At 37.0% G+C, this 23,758-nt stretch overlaps 2 protein-coding genes and 2 pseudogenes across 3 annotated transcripts; 2 read left to right on the top strand and 2 right to left on the bottom strand.

The window, feature by feature from the left end:
* Positions 1-3,662: 3,662 nt before the first annotated feature.
* Positions 3,663-4,557, top strand: LOC106329703 (annotated as a pseudogene).
* Positions 4,558-4,956: 399 nt separating this feature from the next.
* LOC106329702 lies at positions 4,957-8,466 on the bottom strand (annotated as a pseudogene).
* A 786-nt stretch (positions 8,467-9,252) lies between these two features.
* Positions 9,253-14,385, top strand: LOC106335011 (cellulose synthase A catalytic subunit 7 [UDP-forming]). 2 transcript variants are annotated; one of them, XM_013773426.1, is made up of 13 exons: positions 9,253-9,452; positions 9,868-10,063; positions 10,146-10,345; positions 10,439-10,529; positions 10,949-11,063; positions 11,164-11,430; positions 11,514-11,859; positions 11,953-12,216; positions 12,310-12,522; positions 12,606-12,807; positions 12,911-13,101; positions 13,190-13,543; positions 13,626-14,207. In XM_013773426.1, the coding sequence occupies exons 1-13, from the start codon at positions 9,378-9,380 to the stop codon at positions 14,205-14,207; spliced, it is 3,096 nt and encodes a 1,031-aa protein (XP_013628880.1). In that variant the 5' UTR covers positions 9,253-9,377. The 2 variants fall into 2 exon arrangements, with proteins under 2 accessions (XP_013628880.1, XP_013628879.1); XM_013773425.1 differs by having other exon boundaries at positions 9,378-9,452; positions 12,905-13,101; positions 13,626-14,385.
* Positions 14,386-14,465: 80 nt separating this feature from the next.
* Positions 14,466-19,419, bottom strand: LOC106335014 (gamma-tubulin complex component 2). Its single transcript, XM_013773427.1, has 21 exons — positions 19,240-19,419; positions 19,021-19,079; positions 18,885-18,933; positions 18,478-18,612; positions 18,187-18,318; positions 17,651-17,734; positions 17,460-17,558; positions 17,295-17,386; positions 17,151-17,223; positions 16,911-17,063; positions 16,715-16,834; positions 16,584-16,637; positions 16,367-16,450; positions 16,220-16,294; positions 16,018-16,128; positions 15,798-15,923; positions 15,592-15,699; positions 15,315-15,377; positions 15,160-15,234; positions 14,900-15,039; positions 14,466-14,753 (listed from the first exon to the last, which is right to left on the bottom strand). Exons 1-21 carry the CDS (start codon positions 19,321-19,323, stop codon positions 14,630-14,632), a joined length of 2,040 nt encoding a protein of 679 aa, XP_013628881.1. The 5' UTR covers positions 19,324-19,419; the 3' UTR covers positions 14,466-14,629.
* Between the last annotated feature and the right edge of the window lie 4,339 nt (positions 19,420-23,758).

The following is a 23,758-nucleotide window of genomic DNA, read 5'->3' as shown; positions in this document are numbered from 1 at the left end:
TGATAGTTTGATTGATCATTTGCCATCCTTAGTTCGATACTTGATCACCCAAGGTCTAATCCCTATGCCCATGAGTTCTCTTTTCCCTTAGTCAAGAAAGTATCATTCTGTTATTGCTTTTTAGTTCTAGTCATAGCTTAAAACCCATCTAAATCATTGGTTGCACTTAGATTAAGTGAGTACTTGCATTCTCAGTGCTTTGATATCCCTCAGAACTGGTTCGACAATCACTATACTACAACATTTGTCTTAGGAGCCTTGAAAACTCCTAACATCATATTTCTTAAATAATTTTCATATAAATTTGCCATGCGTATAGCGCATGTCTAATCCTAGTATTAAGAAGATATGTGAAAGATATTGTGTAGTATATTAACAAGAAATTCTTTAACGATTTTTTTTAAATAATATTTTAAAAATGGTTTAATAGGAATTGAAAAATATTAAAATTGGGCAATTTGATAAATTTTTCTATAAATAAATGTATTTTTCAAAAAACTTAAACAAAGAAGTATTTTTTAAATTATATTTTTATTGAAGTGCATTTATCCAAATTTTCCCTTAGTTTTTTCCTAGGTTACTTACAAGTCCACAACAAGTATGAGTATGTGAGTAGTTATACCGATGGCAATTACATCATGGTTCATGTATCGAACACAGAGGAGGAAAAATAGAAGTAGAAAAAAAAACAGAAGGCATGACTGTTATCAAAAATATTTTGAGTTCATCTCAGACAGAGATGCTCTAAGACTCTCTACGTAACCCACAAAATAATGTGGTACATTAAACTCACTAACTAACATCTTATCCGGGGCCGGTCCTGGGCAAAGCCTAACGAAACATTGGCCTTAGGCCCCCAAAAATTTTGGAAAAAAATACATAGAAAAAAGCCCCTAAAATATTTTTTTTAGGCCCCTAAATTTACCAAAAAAAATTTTTAGCTGGAATTTTTTAAAAACCGCTTACAGTCCCCTAAATCTCAGGGTCGGATTCCTATCGCTTGTGTCAACTTCAATCTCCATCTTCTTAAACCTACCTCCCTTGGGATCATAGCGGAAAACATTAGCATGATCAGCTCTGCCACAGTTAAGTGCAAAAACAATATCACCCGTATGATTTATAATACCTTTCACACGTAAATTAGGCTGAGGAAGATTATGGATAGTCATCTCTTTGAAATCATGTAGTCCCGCTTCGAAAACGAACAAATCAACTGAAGGCACAATGCTGACAGATTGAACGGCTGTTGCTACCTTGCCATGATAGTTTATCAAAATTCTTGAACCGTTGTCCTTATTAACTAAAGGACTAAGATGCTCTGATACGCTAGCAAATATACCAACATCTCAGACTTCAAATCGAATCTCATTAGCCTCATTCCCATTCCCGCGTACGCAATGTAGTACACAAACCCATCAATACACAGACCGTTAGACTCAGGAGTATGAGCTATGCCACAATATATCAATCTCCATGGTTTAGCTCCCAATGTGAATACTAAAATATAAAGTGAGTTTAAACATTTCTTCTTTATCAAAAATGTTTTACTTTTTCGTATGCTTTTAAAAACATATTATAAACAAACCAAACTTAATAAGATTTAGATATTCAAATATAAATTTAAACTAAATATATAAGAGAACAAAATTTATGATAAACATGGTCAAACGTTTCATACTTTGCATTTTGAAATAAAAAAAAGATGTTGTACATAAAAGAAGAAGGTACATTTGCAAAATTTAGAGTGTGACTGACACTTATAATGATCAAACAATAAAGTGCATTAACAACTTTTATAGTTGTTTTATTAGAGTTTGGATAAAAATATTCAAATAATATGTCAGTACTAATAATGGTTTTGATTGTAAAAACAATAATATTTAAGTTAGAGTATAAAATTTTGGATTTTCGGGCCGGCTCTAACCCAAACGGGCTTAAGCCCAAAATACCCAAAGCGCAAATGGACTTAGCCCGAAATGCCCAATTTTTTGGACTTATAAAACTAAGCCCAAACCCGGTAATTCTTAGGGCTTGGAGAGTTCGGACTGCGGGTTTTGGCCCTAATTAACATATCTACTTGTAGTCAGTATTTGAAGTGATTTTATAAGCAGAGACAAACCAAGGCTTAGAGAAGTATTGTTTGGATAACGTTAGTTTATCGGTTTTAATTGAAGTTTGTATAAGTAGATAACCTAACGTCGGTTTGAATTAGGGCTGGGCAAATAAACTGAATTCGAAAATCCAAACCGAACCCGATCCGATAAAAATAAATCCGAACCGATCCGAACCTGGCATAAATACCAAATGGATCTTCTTTTATGATATTTCGGGTTATGGATATTATCCGAACCGAACTCGAACCTAAATGGATACCCGATAGAACCCAAACATTCAAAATTTCCAAAAAGAACTTGTACCAAACATGATCTCAATTCCTAATATGTATTCAAAATATATTGAACATCGAAAATAATTATATATTATATGAAGATTGATGGTTGAAGGTGGTGGTTGAAGGTTGAAGTTTTTAGATTTTGGTTTTGTTTTCATTAAATAATATTTTTCATTTCATGAGAACTTGGTTTTCGTTTTATACTTTCATTTATTTGGTTTTCCTTCGATCAATAACTATTTTTACCTTTCAATTGATTTTGAATGATCACATTTGATGTTCCTTTATTTTTTTTGAACCGATTTTATTTATGTTTTGGTTACAAAATAGGTACAAATCAAGTATTTTAAAACCGAAGAACCGATTTTACTTACTTTTTGGTTACAAAGTAGATATAAATCATGTACATTTAAACCGAAGAACCGATTGAGACTCGAACCAGTTTTTTGAAGATTTACTAACCCCGACCCGAATCCGATAGAACCCGAACCGAATTTTTATATAACCCGAATGGGGCTGATTTTGATAAACCCGAAAAACCGAAACCTGATTGGACTAAACCGAAATCCGATTGGGACCCCGAATGTCTATGCCTAGGTTGAATTAAGTAACTTAAATGACAACATGTGTATAATATAAGGATATTTTGTATGATACATGTGTATAATAAATGGCTGAATTTAGAATATGTCCAAACTTAAATGACAATATTTAATGGTAGATAAAAATAAGACTGTAAATTAATAGATTAGACGTAGAGTTGTAATGGATTATTTGTTTTTAGAAATCGTATTTACAAACTAGTTTTGTTAAGTAAACCCTGAAAACGTCAACATTTCCTCGATTTACAATTGCAGCATGTTTACAATGCTCTAGGGTTTTACCATCGTAGGATGCAGGGTCGGCTTAAAGGGGAAGGCAAGCAGTGCACCTGCCCCAGGGGCCAGGGCCCGCCTAAAATATTATGAATTTACTAATAATAAGGGCTCAGATTTGTATTTCTTTTTTAACAATAAGGGCACAACTTTTTTTAACAATAAGGGCACCATTTTAACCTTAAAATGCAAACCAAAATAATAAGTTTAGCTAATTTGTTTTTAAATTTTTAACATTCTTTATAATAATTATATTAAATTAATTAATTAAAGGGTCTTAAAAAAATTTTGCCCAGGGCCCTTCAACAAGTTAAGCGGACCCTGGTAGGATGTATATAACTAAGAAGGCAGAACGCGAAAAAAAAAAACGTGTTCATTCGTTTCTTCTCTCAACCATGGAAACACAAAGGATGAAGCTTACCAACGTGAAGTCAGATTCGCTTCCGCTTGATCTCGTGATGGAGATACTCAAACGGTTGCCGGTTAAAACCCTTATCCGGTTCCTTTCCGTATCTAAGCTATGGGCTTCCACCATCCGCAGTCGAGATTTTATGAAGTTATTCATGGATGTGTCTTTGACTAGACCTAAAGGTCTCCTCTTCTTGTTCAGACATGGATACTGCGGATCGGCTCTTTCCTCAAAAACGCATGAATCATCTTCTTTCACAGCTTTCCATGCGAGTTGCAACTCTTCACAATGGTCCACACAATGGTCCACTGTTTCTCCTTCTGTCCACGGTTTGATATGTTATGCACAAGCCACTAGACTTGTGATATATAACCCTTGCACTAGAAGATTCATTACCTTGACCCATACACTACTACTTGGGGTATGATCCCATCGAGAATGGATATAAAGTGTTGTGCGCCATGTTAGGTGGGATGCACGATTTAGTTAAAGTGTTTAGGGTTTTGACAGTGGGAACCGAGAGCTCTTGGAAGAAGATTGAAAACAATATTATTTCTCACGCTCCCTTCGGACAAGAGCTGTGTATAAGTGGTGTTTTGTATTATCAAGGTCTCAATACTGGCACAAAGATGTATGATTTGACAATCATGAGTTTTGATGTTAGGTCAGAAAAACTTTATCCTATAAAAGGACCTAGTAGTAGTAGTAGAAGTTATTATATGCACTTTGAGTCTTCAAAGTTGATAAGCTACGAGGAAAAGCTAGCTGTCCTCTACCTTGCAACGGACGTTCGATTGTGTGTATTAGAAGATGATGCTAAGGAGGAATGGTCGACGAAGACTTTTGTTTTGTCTACAACAATCCCGGCTATTACGATATGAAGACGAGTAGTGAACAAACAGTTTATATACTTGGAAACACAACAGAGGATACCGGCTATTGTGTAGAGTCTCTCTCATCTAACCTGGTAGAGAATCTCATGTTTTTGTAAGGATCATCTAAACAGTATTTGGTTCTTCAGTTTCTATTTTCTTTCATTTTTACACGTTTTCATGATTGTCAACAATAGTATATGTATGATGGTTTTTTCGCTATTTGCATAAACATAAGTACGATCTACTAGGAGTGTTTTCTCTTATCAATCATTAATGGAACCAAACTAGACAGCTTTGATTCAAGAGTACATTAATGGAATCAAACTAAATGTTTCATCCTGTTTCAAGATTAAACAGCTTCCTTTGGAGTTATTCTTCTTAAGAAAGAAGCTTTTAACGAAAAGCTAAATAAATTCTGAAGTTTATATTGCATCATCACAATACTCAACAACAACATATAAAAAAGGTTAGAACATTCCAAGAAACTCCTCTTGCAAACTAAGCAACTTACAATCTCACAAATCTTGAACACAAGAAAAACAGAAGCGTTTGCAACATCAAATTGATTCTAGACGAGTCTCTAAAAACTTCTTAAACTTGCTGCAACTATCTCCGGCAGTCTTAATAGCTATATTTTAGATGCAACCAGTAAATAATAATACTGTTTTCTTAAGTTACCTGCGGCGATCATAATCTCTTGGTCTTTCCCTCGACCGGGAACGCGAACTGCGCCTGCTTCTCGAGTCATACCCGCGTGACTGATTATAGTTTCTGTCATGCTCATGATGCCTGTCGCGATCTCTATTCCTACGGTCAATATCTCTACCACGGTCACGGCTATCTCCTCTGTCTCTCTCTTTACTTGATTCTCGCTCTCTGCTCCTCTCCTTTGATCTGTGATTGGTAGTTTCTCAGCGAAAATGTTGAGGAGTTAAACAAGTAAACCAAGAATTCATCTAAAAGATTAGGACCTCCTTTCTTCCACCCATTCCTTGTGAACTTTGTTCTTTTCCTCCTACAGAAAACAGAGAGAGGATAACTACACAGTCTACACTGAGAACGAACACACAAAAATTAAAGCAGAAAATCATATTGTTTATTATTACCTGAAGCTCTGCTAATTTGTCTCGGATCAGCATGTAACCCAAATGAAGCTTCCCTCCAAAATGATCAGCTAACCGACGATCACTAAAGCCAGCACAAAAGATTTTTTGGCATTGCTAAATGCAAATCAAAGATTGGTGACATAGATAAAGTTTAAAGGCAGCTCAATTATTTATCTCTAACAGGCAACAGTAAATCAAGAAAGAACGCACATGTATTAGCTGCAAAAGTAATCCTCGTAAAACTGGGCCCAAATAGCCTGCTGGTGACAAGGAGGTACAATAGCCGAAGTCAAATAATTAGCCACTTGCAACCGAAAATCTATTTCTAGCTTTCATTTGAAATGCCAAGGAGCCATAGAGCATAAACCGTTTATAGTAACCAAACTTAACCTGTCATAGATGCTCAAGAATGCTCCGCATATGTCACACAGACGCAGCTTCTGGTCTGTCTGCGATAACAAAGGAACAGAGTGTGAGGCTACCAACTAACAAAACCTACAAAAGAAATAGGGACTGCAGTTTCAACTTACTTGGTTGGATCCCCTGCAGGTTCTTGTCTAGGGGTAAGCTGAAAAAATGTGCAGGCAAGTTATTACAATAAGCATGCCCAACTCTTTAAGCAATTTACCCAAAACTAGACAAAAGAGAGATCCCTGTGTCGATAGAATTCAAAAACATCTCCACATTCTACAAGTGCTAAACAGAAAACGGAAAAAAACACAAACCTTCTTGAGAGCTTCAGCCTCTTCTAGTGCTTTTTGCGCCTCATCAACCATTCCTAGTTCGCCTGAAATAACATATAAATCTTGTAACTCTACGTTTTCTGTTTCCAACATTGAAAGGTAAGACGTTCTTTATGTAGGTATATAACTACATACAGACTGTTTCCGACATTGCAAATCACAAATGTTTCTTAAGCTCAGCTTTGTACATTCATAAATCATAATGATCACTACTTATTAGTTATTACGTCAAGTAAATTTTTAGATTAGCCACCAGAAATTTTTACGTTGGCGAAGGAAGTTGGTACGTAAAAATCATAAGAGGAAAATCAAGAAACAAAGAGGCCGCAACATTAAACCACTGCTATGGTCACTTAACTTCAAAATCATCTTATATAGCGAAAGAGATACAAGTTAGAAGATAGCCCCTTACCAAACTCTTCAGCTTTCTTTAATTTCTCATTGATCATCTCTTGAGTACGAGGATTGGGCGGAGGTAATGCTGCAGATGGCTGCTGAGCAGGAGTGGGCAAGGCTGCCCTATCTTTGTTGAAGGCCTCCAACAGCAGCACAGCCTGTAGAGAAACAAGAAAAAGGACTTGACTGTTAATAAATTACCAGACGCGGCGAATAGCAAAGCACGTATTCACATACCTGTAAGTCAGCTCTCTTAGTCCTCATCTCTTCAACTAATTTTCAGATCCGTTTTTCCTTCAAGATCTGCAATTTGACAGCATCATTTCTAAAGATAATAAAAGCATTCAAAGTTTTATACAACCACAACGATCATTAACAGAAGCTAGACATACAAGCCATTTTGTGAAAATTATCAAGAGAATATGATATTCGAATGAAAAAAAAAAAATTAGAAGGTGAAAACCATCTCACTCAACAGCACAGATTCAGATTAATGTTCCAAAAGATGAAAACCTAAACATATCACAACTTGAGCACCTGGTATATTCAAACAGGAAGTGGCAAGTTCAATTCTTAAACTGAGTGCATATGCATCTTGTAGCCTGATTAAAACAAATTAACTAGCGGAAAGAAGCATATATCAGAGACATTTCCGATCAGATAGCCTATTCTAGTCATTGTAGAGAAGCCTACCGAAACACCAACACAACTACAGTGCCCACGAAGGGAAAACATAACAAGTCCATTGTATGAGCTGTAATAAATTTCGAGTCATCAAACTATCACATGACCAAGCATTTATAACTATCTCTGGGGGAATTAAAAGAGTATCACATCACAGAATAGAACATCAATAGCAACACGGACTTCAAAAAAGGAAGGAGATAGGAACCACTGGTGGTCAATTAAGCAAATTAATTTTTTTTTTTTTTGTTTTTTGTAAATTACCATGCAGGTCTGCTTCCTGAATTTCAGGTGACTGCAGTAAAAACAACGAAATAATGAGGAAAAGCCCTGAGTTAAAAAAAAACAAACGAATTAAAACTTAGATGATATCACCTGAGCAACTTGGGTGACAGAAATAGCAATTGCAGCTTTGGCATTCTCTTCCTGAAGACGCTTGAGAGCCCTACCAATCTTCCTATCACACTCAACCTGTGTTTTAAATGGCGCATGGCGATCCAAGGCGACGAGGTGTGTGCCTTGCGCCTTGTCTATCGCATCTTCCAACACCTTTTGCCTTCGCTTCTTTATATCTAAAGAGTGAGTTAAAGCAACAAACACAGAGAAGTAAAGCTCCAGACTTAAAAAAAAAAGATACTCTTTCCTGAGCTGCAAAGAGTGCACCTTTGGGCAAGGGCTCATATCCATTTTCTGATAATATCAATAAAATAAAAGTCAAAGTCAACTCATAAACCAAAATTAGCAACACTAGTCACATGAATAAATATCAGTGAGCCCAACATGGGCATCGAAGAAGATACTAATTAGGGTCTTGGCATCGAGGATATATATATACTCACAGTCAACTGGAAGAGGTCGTGAGGGCAGAGACCAGAGAGGTAGAGACGACAAACGTCTCGGTCGTAGTATTTTCGATTCACCTCCGTTACGTCGCCGTTTCGATTGGCTCCCATGAGCACATCGAGCTGCTTTCTCATGGCGTCCATCTTTGTTATCTCTCACTGAATCGATTTCTCTCTTGGGACAGAGAGATTATTGGGTTTCGATTTGGTGTAAGAGATTTTCCTTTTTTGGTAATTATTTATTTAGATTTCAGTCTTATCACAATTATAGTCCCTTGTTATTTATACAAGTTTGAGATTGTCCCCCAACTTTTTGGGTTTTATTATCACTTTTTAAACGTATCGGGGTTTTTGTGTGAAACAAGGAAACTTTACAAATAAGTCGATGTTTACAATAATACTCGGGAAAAGCCCAACAAGGACCCAAATCTGGGTTTGGATTTGAAATTTTACGGGCCAAACTTGGGCTTCATGCAAGCATTTTTGTGATAGAATATCATATTTGATTATTGCCTTTCGGATGACTAGTTGTTATTCAAGTAGAGGTGCCAAGTTTGTGTTGGACTAAAAATGGATTAGATATCATTTGTGACCTGTGAGCTTTACTTAGGAGACAGGGAACGTAACTTGGCTTGCACTCTCCACCTCACCAAATATTCCAACTAATTTTAATTTTAAAACTATTATTAATCAGTATACAGATTTAGTCAACAGAAGGAATGAGAAGTAAATGGGAAAGAGATTAGGACAGTAGAATGAATGAGAGAGTCATGAAGCTTAAGTAAACCGCAACGATGAAAGGAAGACATACCAGCTGAAAAATGCTAGTGAGTTTGTTGCGTGAAAACTATATATTAAATAAAATTAATATAAAAATGAAAGCTTAGCTTGAAGGCAATGGAGACTCTACAACAAACTACGTACCATACAGAGAGAGAAACTTTACAAAGGGTTTGCATCATCTTCATTGATAAAAACCAACTCCTTCCTCTTACACTGAATGTCCTAGCTACGGTTTCGTTCTCTCTCACACTGCCAACGTCGCTGCCGCCACTATGGAAGCTAGCGCCGGTCTTGTCGCCGGTTCGCATAACCGTAACGAACTTGTCGTCATTCACAACCACGAAGAGGTAACTGATATTGTCTAACATTAATACAATATATTTAACTCCATTTTAAATTCTAGAAGATTCACAAGGCTAACGAGTAAAGTCCATAATCATTATAACATGTAGAACAGTGTTGGATTTAATTGTTTAACTATTTATTTATTTTTCTTGAATTTTTATTACTATATAGTTTGATTTCCAAGAGAATTTACTTAGTCGATCTAATAAATTATTTAGGATTTATATGATTATTATTGTAACAACAAAAACATATTCAGAAACAAAAAAGAACCCAGAGTTGTAACATGTTAAAGATACGTTATAAGAACGATAGAATACAAATTAATTTGTTGATTTAAACTTACAAATTATTTTTTTCTCAAAAAAAAAACTTACAAATTAATTTTCTGTGTTATTTATTAATTAATTATTACAGCCGAAGCCTCTAAAGAATCTAGACGGACAAGTGTGCGAGATATGTGGAGATCAGATTGGTCTGACAGTTGAAGGAGACCTGTTCGTAGCTTGCAATGAGTGTGGTTTTCCAGCGTGCAGGCCTTGCTACGAGTACGAGAGACGAGAAGGGTCACAGAACTGTCCTCAGTGCAAGACTCGTTACAAGCGTCTCAGAGGTAACCGCTCTCATGTTGTTCGACGAAATGCCTGAACGAAACAACAAAGCTAAGCTTTTTATTTTATTTTTGGTTTCTAAAGGAAGTCCAAGAGTGGAAGGAGATGAGGATGAAGAGGACATTGATGATATTGAGGACGAGTTTAATATCGATGATGGGCAAGATAAGCAGAAGCAGTCTGCTGAGTCCACGCTTTATGGGAAGATGAGCTACGGAAGAGGCCCTGAGGATGATGAGAACGGAAGGTTCCCACCTGTTATAGCCGGGGGACACAGTAGACATGTACAATGATATATGCTTTACATGATATTTTTTTCTTATACAAAAATAAGATCAAGTTTGTGTAGTTTTTGTTAATCTTTTGGATTTCTGCAGGTAAGTGGGGAATTTCCAGTTGGAGGAGGGTATGCGAATGGAGAACATGGGCTTCATAAGCGTGTGCATCCATATGCATCATCTGAAGCTGGTGAGTCTCTGCTCATTGTCCTCTGTAGCATGTAGTAGACAAGACAATATGTTTTGTTAACCATATATTTAGATATTCATAATATGTGTTTGTGCGAATAGAAGAATTTGTCATGGAAACGATAACTTACTTATAAAAATAACGTGGTCGTCTCACAGTGATGCTTAGGGTCACTTAGCATGCAGAAAAAGGTTTATGAGGCATGCCATGTAGGTATTGAACAGTTTGGTAATATATAGGGACATAGTTCTGTAAATAAGGATTTTAGGCTCTTACATTGTTTTATGAAAGTCATCAGCAGAGCCTTGGTTGAGAAAGAGCTACTTATTTTAGCAAATTTCAAGAAAGTATATAATGAATTTGATTCAAGTGGAAAGCAAATTATGTAGAGATTTCTGATAACATTTTTTATTTGGTAGGCAGTGAGAGATGGGATGACAAGAAGGAGGGAGGATGGCGGGAAAGAATGAATGACTGGAAGCTCCAGCAAGGAAATCTTGGACCAGAACCAGATGATGATCCTGAGATGGGACTGTAATGCCTCCACAAACATTTGTCTGCTCCTTCAGTTCTTTTTTCAATGATTCGTATTCATGCTTACAATCTTTTGAATTTTGTTCCGAAATGTACGCAGGATCGACGAGGCAAGGCAGCCACTCTCGCGGAAAGTGCCCATTGCCTCAAGCAAGATCAATCCATACCGTATGGTCATCGTTGCTAGGCTTGTCATTCTAGCAGTTTTTCTACGGTACAGGCTCTTGAACCCCGTGCACGATGCTCTGGGGTTATGGCTGACCTCTGTGATCTGTGAAATCTGGTTCGCTGTCTCTTGGATTCTTGATCAGTTTCCCAAGTGGTTCCCCATTGATCGTGAGACCTATCTAGATCGTCTCTCCCTCAGGTAAAATCCACATATTCTCAAGTGGAAGCCTTAAAATCTAGGAAGTTGGAGTTTTAATAAAAATATTTTTTTTGTTTACACAGATACGAGAGGGAAGGTGAACCAAACATGCTTGCACCTGTAGATGTCTTTGTCAGTACGGTGGACCCGATGAAGGAGCCTCCTCTCGTCACATCCAACACCGTGCTGTCAATCTTGGCCATGGACTACCCAGTTGAGAAAATCTCCTGCTACGTCTCTGACGATGGTGCTTCCATGCTCACATTCGACTCTCTCGCAGAAACTGCTGAGTTTGCAAGAAAATGGGTTCCCTTCTGTAAGAAATTCTCCATAGAGCCAAGGGCACCGGAGATGTACTTCACGTTGAAGATTGATTATCTTAAGGACAAAGTCCAGCCAACGTTCGTTAAGGAACGCCGAGCCATGAAAGTCAGTGTCTATTACCTGGGATCAAGTTATATCATCACTTTGGTTTTTCACTATAATCTAAATTTTCCACTCGGTAAATTGATTTTTTGGCAGAGAGAGTATGAGGAGTTCAAGGTGAGGATCAATGCTCTCGTGGCGAAAGCCTCAAAGGCTCCTATAGAAGGTTGGATCATGCCAGATGGAACGCCTTGGCCAGGGAACAACACAAAGGACCATCCAGGTATGATCCAGGTCTTCCTCGGCAGCAACGGTGGGTTTGATGTGGAAGGAAACGAGCTCCCTCGGCTTGTGTACGTGTCACGTGAGAAGCGGCCTGGTTTTCAGCACCACAAGAAAGCTGGTGCCATGAACGCCCTGGTACTTTTTTTTGAATTGCCTTGGACCAAATTTATCCTGAGTCTTGGGCCTAACATGACTTAACTTCTTCTTTCTTCTCGATACTTCTGCCAGGTTCGAGTAGCAGGTGTACTCACAAATGCTCCATTCATGCTGAACTTGGACTGTGATCACTACGTGAATAACAGCAAGGCCGTGAGGGAAGCAATGTGCTTTTTGATGGATCCTCAGATTGGAAAGAAGGTCTGCTACGTTCAGTTTCCTCAAAGATTCGATGGTATTGACAGGCACGATCGTTACGCCAACAGAAACACAGTCTTCTTTGATGTAAGACACAATCCACATTTTCTTCAACTTCTAGTCTATATTATAAATGCACCATCGTTCTTACCCACCTATGCTTGTTACAGATCAATATGAAAGGTCTAGATGGAATCCAAGGTCCAGTTTACGTTGGTACTGGGTGTGTTTTCAAACGACAAGCTCTGTATGGTTATGAACCACCAAAGGGTCCTAAACGTCCCAAGATGATAAGCTGTGGTTGTTGTCCTTGTTTTGGGCGCCGGAGAAAGTCCAAGCATGAGTCGAATGGCGACATAGCAGCCCTTGGAGGTAAACTATTCCAATAAACTTATAAAAATCGGCCAAATCTTGAAGTAGGTTTAGTTTATGTGGGATTGTTTCAGATCTGATAGTGTTTGTTTGGCAGGAGCAGACGGTGATAAGGAGCATCTGATGTCTGAGATGAACTTTGAGAAAAAGTTTGGGCAATCATCTATCTTTGTAACCTCAACTTTGATGGAAGATGGTGGTGTTCCTCCGTCATCAAGTCCTGCAGTGCTCCTTAAGGAGGCAATACATGTCATAAGCTGCGGTTATGAAGACAAGACTGAGTGGGGAACTGAGGTAATAATACTGAACCGTTAAGTAGCACCTCGTTTGTGATTTTGAAGCTGGCCATAGTAACAAACTTTTGTGTATCTCTGAATTGTAGCTGGGTTGGATCTATGGCTCTATCACTGAGGATATTCTGACGGGTTTCAAGATGCATTGCCGTGGCTGGAGATCTATTTACTGCATGCCAAAGAGAGCTGCGTTCAAGGGTTCAGCTCCTATCAATCTATCAGACAGGTTAAACCAGGTTTTGCGTTGGGCACTCGGGTCTGTTGAAATCTTTTTCAGCCGTCACAGCCCTCTCTGGTATGGCTACAAAGGAGGCAAACTCAAATGGCTTGAGCGTTTCGCCTACGCCAACACAACAATCTATCCGTTCACATCTATTCCACTCCTTGCCTACTGTATTCTTCCAGCCATCTGTCTCCTTACCGACAAATTCATCATGCCACCGGTTAGTAACTCATTTGATAAAAGCGTTTTGGAAAGCTGCATTAGCTTCGCTAACTATCTGTTTTCCCGTTTTTTTCCTCCAGATAAGCACATTTGCTAGTCTCTTCTTTATCGCATTGTTCGGGTCTATCATTGCAACGGGAATCTTGGAACTGAGATGGAGTGGAGTGAGCATTGAGGAGTGGTGGAGAAACGAGCAGTTCTGGGTCATTGGAGGAATCTCAGCTCATCTCTTTGCTGTTGTCCAAGGTCTCCTCAAAATCTTAGCAGGCATTGACACAAACTTCACAGTCACATCAAAGGCAACAGATGACGATGACTTTGGAGAACTTTACGCGTTCAAATGGACAACTCTGCTTATCCCTCCAACAACGGTCCTCATCATAAACATCGTTGGCGTCGTTGCAGGCATCTCTGATGCCATCAACAATGGATATCAGTCTTGGGGACCTTTGTTTGGTAAACTCTTCTTCTCGTTTTGGGTGATTGTTCATCTCTACCCATTCCTCAAAGGTCTGATGGGAAGACAGAACAGAACACCGACTATTGTGGTGATTTGGTCGATTTTGTTGGCGTCTATCTTCTCTTTGCTTTGGGTGAGAATTGATCCTTTTGTGATGAAGACCAAAGGACCTGACACTTCCATGTGTGGCATCAACTGCTGAAGCAAAATCAATTTTTTTTTCTTCTGAAACTTTTATGTACTTTTGTCCAGAGTGTTTTCACTTCTCGTTTTGGATTTCTTAAATGGATTCTGTTTATTGTATGTTAACCAGCAAAACGGATGCATCTGGATTTGTGGTAAAGAAACTATTGCATTGTAAAGAAGCTCGACTAAAATTACTTTTTGAGTTGCAAATTAGAAAATTCACAGATAACTTCTCATTCTCAGAGAAAGTACTTGAATGCAGAGCTTTAAGAGAGACTGAGAAATTTGTTTTTTTAACCGTGGAAATTCACAAAAACAAAGTCACATCAAAAGGCTAAACACACTCACATTTCATAACACTTTCAACCTGAATTTCATTTGACAGAAGTCCCACAACATTTAGAATTTTGAATTGTCTGAGCTTTTTTAGTAAGAGTCTCATTCTTTCGAAACACCAAGGATCCACTGGGAGAGATGAGTCAAGTATGGCTCAGCCTGAGAGCCTTTGCTCAAGACTGGTCCTAAGCTCTGCAACTCCGAGTTGAATTCCCTTTCGAAATTGCTGGTAAAAATGCGAAACCGGTATATTAGAACAAACCGTATTATGAAGTTCGAAAGTAATTAATGGAAACAGTTTTTGTGGAGAGGTTGATAAAAGGGTAAAGATTCACCAAGAAAATAAAGATACAGCTCCTGGTTACTACTTACAATATGGACTCTGTGACGGTTGCGTCTCTTATCATTGTCTTCTGGGAATGAGACTGGCTATTGATGTCGATGGACGATGATATCAGCCACTGTGTAGCTGCAGCATATTGGAGGCACACCGATTTCAACTTCTCCATTTTCTGTAGATATAGAAAAACATCACGCTGTTACTACTGCATTCAAAATTCTCTACTACATAGAGAAGTACATCAGTACGCTGATCCTGAGAAAAGATAACATTGACTGGAACAGCAACAAACCTTGAGGACATCAGGTAAAAGAAGCAAGCATCCTCTCAGACATTTATCAAGAAAGAAGTCGTGATGCTGTATCACCTGTAAGATGAAGGCACATTATTTCAATAAAGCATGTTTTCTCATACAATTATGACAAAGCAGACTCCTCCTGCACTTACCTCATCTACGCTCTTTGTCGATTGTAGCCTATCATGCATCACATGCCAATTTGGTTCGAGAACCTGAAAAGTCGTTCCACATAAGTGCAAGCAAATGCAACACTGGAAGAAATTGGAGAGCCAAAAAATGCGCTAAATGAAACAATCAAATCATGTCATAACTAATTACGTTTTGAATAAGCTTGGTGTGTTTTCTCTCAATTGTTCCATTATTCCATTATACTAGCAAACATAAAATTTTAAAACAAACACAAGAAAAAGAAAATTCACGACTTGCCTCGAATGTGAGATAATGTAGAAGGCTACTGATGAATTTAAGCATGCTACGGCAGAGAAGTGATGATCTACGAATTGCTGTACCGTTAGAGTTCATAGACCGAATCCCCTTTAGAATCACATAGCAGTTTGTTAAATCAGCAAATAAATTAAAAAGGTTTCGATAGAAACAAATTCCCAAGCTGGCAATATAATATTAGTTCATACTTGATGTATCTGCCAAGCACCACAGAGCTGGCGTTCCACATGTTTGCAGTGAAAAAGAAAGCGGAAAATCAACTGGTACTTTGACAGGGCTTTCTTTGATATGACAATAGATAATGGCCACTGAACCTGAAACACAAAGCCACAATCAACATATCAAACATCATTGACAGTTAAGCGGATACAAACAGGTAGCTGCAGACAAGGGAAGAGAAGAGCAAACCTTGTAGCTCAAGGAAAATGTCTCTAGACCTGTGATGCTCACTGGGTCTTCTATACTATTGCTATCAGAGTCCTTGTGCATTCCCAAAGTCGTAAGCAATGAAGCTCGATCCTAAGATATGAATGCAAAAAATGAGAACAACTTGTGTACAAACTTAGTTAATTGATCACATCCAGGAGGAAAAGACAAATTGACTGCTCACCACACAACAAGTCAAATCCTCGTGGCGAGGATCTGCTGCAGCCGCTGTAGTACGTAGAGCAAGATCTAGCAAAGACTAAATAATAAAGATATATTCAGAATCCAGAAAGTATAGAACCAAACAAATAAACAATGCGGACCAAAGTACCTGCAACTTTTCAACAGATATTCCATGCACTTTTTTGTTAAGCTCATCTCGAGCGATGTCCATAAAATGAACCAAGAAATCACCCTATAGTTTATTACATTGTTATACCAAAAAAATAATTAGAAATTAAACAGATGATAAATTATCAATCACATAGATAAATTTGTGCCTAGAAAAGTATAATAACTCTGAAGATCCATAAGTAGAAACAGTATACCTGATCGAGAAGAAGATAGTGCTTTATAGAACGAAGCCTTCCAATGAGGTCATACTGAATCATACACTAATGGTCAGTGCATTTACACGGAATGACATCAAAGAAGCAGTCATCATAACACAATTAGTTACCTTATCCTTGATGAGACTAACAAGCTCTTTACTGGCAAATTCGTGAGCAGCCTTTATGCATTCAAGATAGTGATGATTTGAACCAAATATTGTTAGCTTAGATCTCTCTGAGATTGGGACCTGTCAAAAATAACAGTCAATATCATAAACACTGTTAACTGTTTTAATTACAAGAAAAATTCGTCCACACTCATACCTGAACATTGTGCCCACATTCTCTCATAACGTTTAGATATTTCCCAGTGGTCAATATTGTTGCAGCAATGTTTGCAAGGAAGCCAGGAATAGTCTCCTTGAGGCTGTATCTTTGGCTCCAATATTTAGCCGTAGAGTCCTGACTGAGGCTCTCCTGCACAAAAGAAACTTGAAATTGTAAGGTCAAGCAATTGACAATTGTGCAGGCGAGCTGAGCAAAAAAAAAAAAAAAACAAAGTACCTTTTTAAGTAACCTGTTCTCAGCAATGAAAAACTCCCCATACGGATCATCAATGATCCCTTCATAGACCCACCTAAATTGAACACCAAGTACAAGTCAGTCGACGGATGAGATTAGAGAAAGAAAGAGGCATGGGAAATCAACCTTTCCAATATGCTCAGGTATGCATTGCTTGCACACTCGGTCATTTTCTCTAACAATGACCTCACTGAGTTATCACCCGCCATCGCTTTAGCCTAGGCATAACAGTCGTCGAGGTTAGGACATAATAATTCAAAGGGTATTTTTATAACCAGAGCAAGAATTTACCTGGCTCTGCAAGAGATTAAGCACAGCAGAACCCACAAAATTCTTTGCCGAAGCCTGATGAATTACTGCAGCCAATGCGCGCATGGATCCCATCATGGGCTGAGAGGTACACAAACAATCAATCAGCTTTACTTTTTACAGAATTTATAGCTTGGATTAAACAACAAAACAAACAAACAATCAAGACGGACCTGACAGTAAAACCATAATCCTTGGAGAGAAAGTCTTCCAAGTCGAAACTGATGTTCCAGTTGTGCCACCATAGCTTGATAATCCTAGTAAAAGAACGGATGGTTAAAATACTTTCAGCATTAGCAAAGAATGTTGTCAAATTACCTCAACGCTAACAAGGAATGATAGCTCTCAGTTCAAACAATGCAATAGATATTGGTTAGACACAAAACAATGTGAACCAAAAAAAAAAAAACTCAAAACTCAACATGTGAAATGGGAAGAAGGAAGGCAGCAAGAGCTATTCATGTCACTTTAGATGTTCATATATATACAAATATGCACACTCCGAGATGTGATAAAGACACCAATAGTTCTAAATTGAACTTTCCAAGCTTATGCTTTTAGTTAACTAAGTAAATCCCCAAAGTTGACTATCAATTTGTGGAATGTATATCCAGTTCGCTTCCCCCACATGAAACAGTAAGGGAAAGAAAAACAACTCAACAAACAATGCAACACAGTTACCACAAAGGTAGCAACCTATATCACATACAAGGAGGAGTGCCCTGAGTGCAGCTGCGAATGCATGGTTGACTAGCCCGTTCTTGAACTGCGAGCTTGACTCCACAAATTGGTCGATCAACAGAAAGCATTCACATAGAGGGAATATTCTTTTCGCCAATTCCTGCAAAATTTGAATATACTTACAATGTTATAATTTCTTATAGCATCTCTAAATAACATGGTTAAAATCACAGGTTTTCAGCAGTTGATTACTGTAGATCATCTTGCTTAAAAATGTTCGGAATAAGAACTACAATTTATTGTGTTGAGTACTACTTGCCTGTAACGCCAAATCCATAGATGGATCAACTTGGAAAGCTATACTCTCCTCCTTGCCATGAAATCTTTTAATTGATATATATCTCCCTTCAATTCCAACCATCGCAGACAAGAGATCATCAATGACAATAAGTTCCTGCACACCAAAAGGTTTAAAATGAAGTTACTGGAGCAGACATAAACATAAGAGGATGATACCAAGTCCCAACCTAGCCTAGTAAGTTCCACAATTTATTTGCATCAGACCAATTACTCTATAGTCTATGCCACAAAAAGGAGAAGTCATCTCTATCTACAAATTAACGCCAACTTGTAAAAACTAAACACTTCAAAACCAAATTTTAACTATCTCAAGGTAACAGAATAAATGGAAGCCAAGAGAAGAAAAGAAAGGACAAGAACACAAACCTGAACCGGTGTGTCATAGCAGCCTATAGCCTGGTCTACTCCAGAATTGCTGAAACCAAATGAATCATGGACAAAACACAAACATAAAGATTAGTCTAAAGTAATCAACTTTCAGCATAGAAACAACTCAGAATACCTAGACGAGTCCGGAGTAAACCGCTTTGAATCATCAAATCTAGAGCTTGCCCTCGTTTCCTGAGATTAAAAAAAAAACAAAACCCATTGTCAAAGCTAACAACTTTATTCTCTTTATAAAGTTAAACAAACCAAAAAAAAAAAAAAGAAGTCGAAAATTCAAATTTGATTCGAGAGAATTACAGAACAAATCCAAAAAAAGATCTAGAGATGGAGCAACCTGGTGGAAGCGGCCGGTGAGGAACGGCCTGTCTTGGTTCCAGCGAGGAGTCGTAGGGCACGAGATTGGCGTCATTGGTTCCATTGCTTCGCTTCTCCTTCACTGACTGCAACTAAAAAGCTTTATGGGCTAAAGGAAAAAGAGACACAGATCAGTTAACCATCCCGGTTTTCTTTAAACCATAAAATCATACGTTGGTAAACGTACGGTTTGAAAGGACCGGAATTTCAATTCGAGACCAAATTCAAAAAAAAATCAAAACGCTGTGCGTTTAAGAAGATAATTAAAAAAAGGTCTGGGATGAAATATAATAAATTAAAAGTTTGAGGTTGAAAAAAAAAAAAAAATCCGGGGTAAAAAATATAAGAACTAAAAGTATAGGATAAAAAAATGTAACCTATCAGACAACCGTGCGACCACCCTAGCGAGGTCAAGACCATGCTAGGTAGCGATCCTCTACGGCGCAGAGACTCCGAGGAGAATCGTAGCCGTTAATCACACTCAAATCGCACAGCCATGAATCATCATCAGGTTTTAAAGGCCTGTCTCCTTAGAAATCAAAGACACAGAAGTTCTCCCTATAGAACAGATCCTGTTCAAGTAAGGTCGTGACCACTGATGCTTCCTAAACATATATAAACAAGCCAACTCTTCTTTGAGTTTCCGATGTGGGACTGTCGTTTTCCCACTTATTCAGGTAATTAATAAAAGAGAACAGAATTAGATCTTGAAAAATCATCACGAGTTTGGTTTCAATGTTGTGATTTTTTTTCAGGAGGAGATGACTACTACACTCGCGTTTGGAGTATCAAATCTGGTCAACTTCTGTCTGAGAATAAAATTCTTTAACACAGTTCCTTCAGTTGTGTGTTGGTCTTCTGTTGAAGGTAACTTACTTACACAATGATCCTTCTCCTGCTTCTTTACGTTTTTCTTATTTATCTTATGTGGAATCAGAAACTTGTAATGTTGGATTTTTCAGGGCAAAGAGACTTGAAAGATGGCGGCATTGTCCATGGGGGCATGGCTTGGATCGCATAAAGGGATATTCAACATGTTTTAAGACATTCACAGCTTAACAAGAGGTTGCAAGAGATTCATATTCCAATCGATACCAGCAGCAACCGTCGTGATCTTGAGGATACAACAGTTTTCCTTTAGCCTTGTAACAGACTAACAGTAGTAGTAGAATCAGTTGCTATGAAATTGTAGAAAGTTGCTTTGAAATTGTAGAAACTCCAGTTTTTGAAAGATATAACAGCAAAGACTTGCTTGTGGAATCTAATCTCGTGTTCATAGAAATTGTCAACTATTTTGACTACGGTCCTCCATGTCCATTTTACTCATAGGGTGAATTTGCTCAATATATAATAGAGGAAAGAATTAAGAATATAGCAATTCTACGGTAGCATTCGGCAGATGGAACAATTTGCACATAAATATGACTGAAATCTCTTTCTAAGCGCGTGCAAGTGAAGTTATTGACACTCCAAAATTAAAGCTATCATACTATAGTCAATCACACAAACACAAATGAATTAACTAGTTACAAGGTTGAGTTTCATCCACTACGTGACTATATTATACATGATTATGATATAGTATAGAATACTCGATACAATCACATAATTTTGTATATATGAAATTATTTTTTATTAATAAGATTCAGAAGGTGTAAGAATACATATGATATGAATCATTAAATCATTAATCACTTGAATGTTTCTGTAATAAAATAGAACTTAACAAAAACACTTTAAAAAATGAAACATATTTATGTTATATTCTATGTTCCTATTAAAATAGAATAATGCACTGCAATTGTAATTGTTTTTCTCCAGAAGTTATCATATCTGTAGAAATCAAAGTGGATTAACAGTTCATTCATTGACCTCATGTATCGATCATTGATGCATTCAATTGATATGAACGAAGCCACCGCCGATCTCTGCTTACCACCATTGTTGGAGCCATCGTCGTTACTGCTTATTCTCAATGACTCTTTTTTATTATTTCATTCTTCATGTGAGTTATATATGAGTTATGTTTATTTGTAATCCTTACATAACAAACAAAATATCAAAAAAATCATGTGGTTAATGAAACATACGCACTGGATAGTTTTGTCATTAATACATAATATATAGACAATATCGTAGCCATCAACTTGTTATGTGTATAGACTTAATATTTTTTCCTGTTATGCACATGTTCCCTAATTTCCCTTACTCATATATGTTAGGTTGTTCTTGTGTAAGGCAAACAAATCATAAGCTCTTCCACAATCTCCTCGCTACAAGTCAGATTTACCGAAGCCTTCTCATCCATATACTTGTCAACTGTTTTTACTTGACTTCAACTTTTCTTGAATATCTGTCCACTTAACAAACTCCACAAGTAAAAGATTCTCAAACTGTTCCCTGTGAAAAATCATGAATAATTATGTTTTGAATGTTAATACGTGACTAACAATTGCGTAGCTTAAAAAACAAATTAAGTGATGATTGGTTTAACTCTAGATATAGAATTTTGTTGTAGGATTCATTTAGTCTGTAGATTTTATTATTGTAACTGTATGTTTTTTTTTTCTGTATAAAATACCTACTACAACTTTTAAATCATTTTAATAGTTGTTTTAAGAAAAATAAATAAAAGATGGTGTAATTTTGATTTTAGGATTCATTAAATTATTATATTCTGATTGAAAAACAAACACTATAAAAATGTTGTAGACTTTATCATAACGGGTTAAGAGCTTAAGATTCTTAATTTACAGTTGCATAAAATTAAAGAATTTTATCTTTACATGTTCATTCTCAATAACACTACAAACGAGAACAATAACTAATATTAAAAAAGCGTTGAAAAAATCAAGTTCTAATAATTGTTTGATTTCAAGTCCGTTTAAGACAGATTCTTCTTCAGCTATGGTTTCCAGCTTCGGTTTCTTAGACTTCGAATTCGAGATTCTATGCATAAACTCCGCCGCCGAAAACTCATCAATGTCTTCTAAACTCATCAGCTTAGATCCCGCCGACATCATCTTGACGTCATCCTCTCCCTCCGGCGAAATCCTTCCGTTGTGACAGTGTTTCACGGCTGTTTTGACTCGTCGGCGCTGTTGTTTCTTGGCGGCTAGAAATAACCGAGCCATCATTAATTCAAAATAATCTTCAATCACTATGTAATTTAGATTATATTTGTTCTGTATAGAATCTTTATATATAAAGTTAGATTTTTCTCTTCTTATGACAAGTGGCAAGGGGGTTTGATGACATGTGTCTTTCATATTTTTTTTTTACATTTTAAATCCTTTTTCTTATAGATTATTGCAATTTAGCGAAGTACTTTCTAATTATGCACTATTTACTCTTTTAATATTAACCATCTTTGTATAAAATTTGATAATTTATTTTATTGGTCACTAAAATTCAAGATGAATAAAAAATAAATAAATAAAATAAATAAATAAATAATTTTAAATATTTTTTATTATTTTTGTTATTTTATCATTTTCTATTATTTTATGATGAGAGGATTCATGATGAGGAAGAAGAGAAGCATGACGAGCAAAACCAAGATAAACTTATGTATGCAGACTCTCACAACAGGATATGTATGATTCGGGAAGAGGCGGTCGGTATGGATATCGAGGAAGAGGTCGTGGTAGACTTGGATATCAACAAAAAAGATATTATAGGCAAGAGAGAGACACATCAAAGGTTGAGTGTTACCGATGTGTTAAGATAGGTCACTTCGCTCAGAACTGCCCTACAACTTCCACAAATAACCAAACTAATAAGAAAAAACTACAATACAACGCATAATCTAAACTTACAACTTCCACAACCAAAAGAAAAAAACCAATTATACTATAGTAACACTAACTCAATAAAAGTTTGGAGCCGGAAAAAGATCAACAAAGAAAACTAACTTACCTCATCTTACCAATAATATCATGGATAGAACAAGCAGATGTTAGAAAAGATAAAAGGATATTCCTTCTGTTCCAAAATATTTGATGTTTTGAGTGTATGAACAAAAATTAAGGTACACACTTTTTTCTAAAAGAAACATTAAAAATATAAACCAAAATTAATTCATCCAATCCTTAAAAATAAATATAAAACATCACTGGTCACACAGTTTTCAATAAAATTTAAATTAATATAAAATATCAAAACATCATCTATTTTGAAACATCATAACTTTTCTAAAACATCATCTATTTTGGAACAGAGGGAGTAAAATATAAGACAAAACATTCCTCCGAGCTCAAAGGAGCGTGATCAAGCACCAACCCAAAAAACCCAAAAAACCAAAAAGGTCAGAGAAAGAATAATCATCAGGAGACCAAAGTCACCACGAAACAAGAAGACACATGCCACAAGCACCGGAATCACAACCACCAGCTAAAAGGTAAGAAACACCTCATAAACTAAACAAGCACATACAAGACGTTTATGCCAGCGAAGAACCACAAAGCTCTAAGTAGAAGAGACCAAAGCTCCAAAGACTA

The sequence above is a fragment of the Brassica oleracea genome, chromosome C3 (assembly GCF_000695525.1).
Source record: "Brassica oleracea var. oleracea cultivar TO1000 chromosome C3, BOL, whole genome shotgun sequence".
Classification (NCBI taxonomy): Eukaryota; Viridiplantae; Streptophyta; class Magnoliopsida; order Brassicales; family Brassicaceae; genus Brassica; species Brassica oleracea.
The sequence above is the reverse complement of the archived record's forward strand: the minus strand, read 5'-3'. Positions and strand labels throughout refer to the sequence as shown.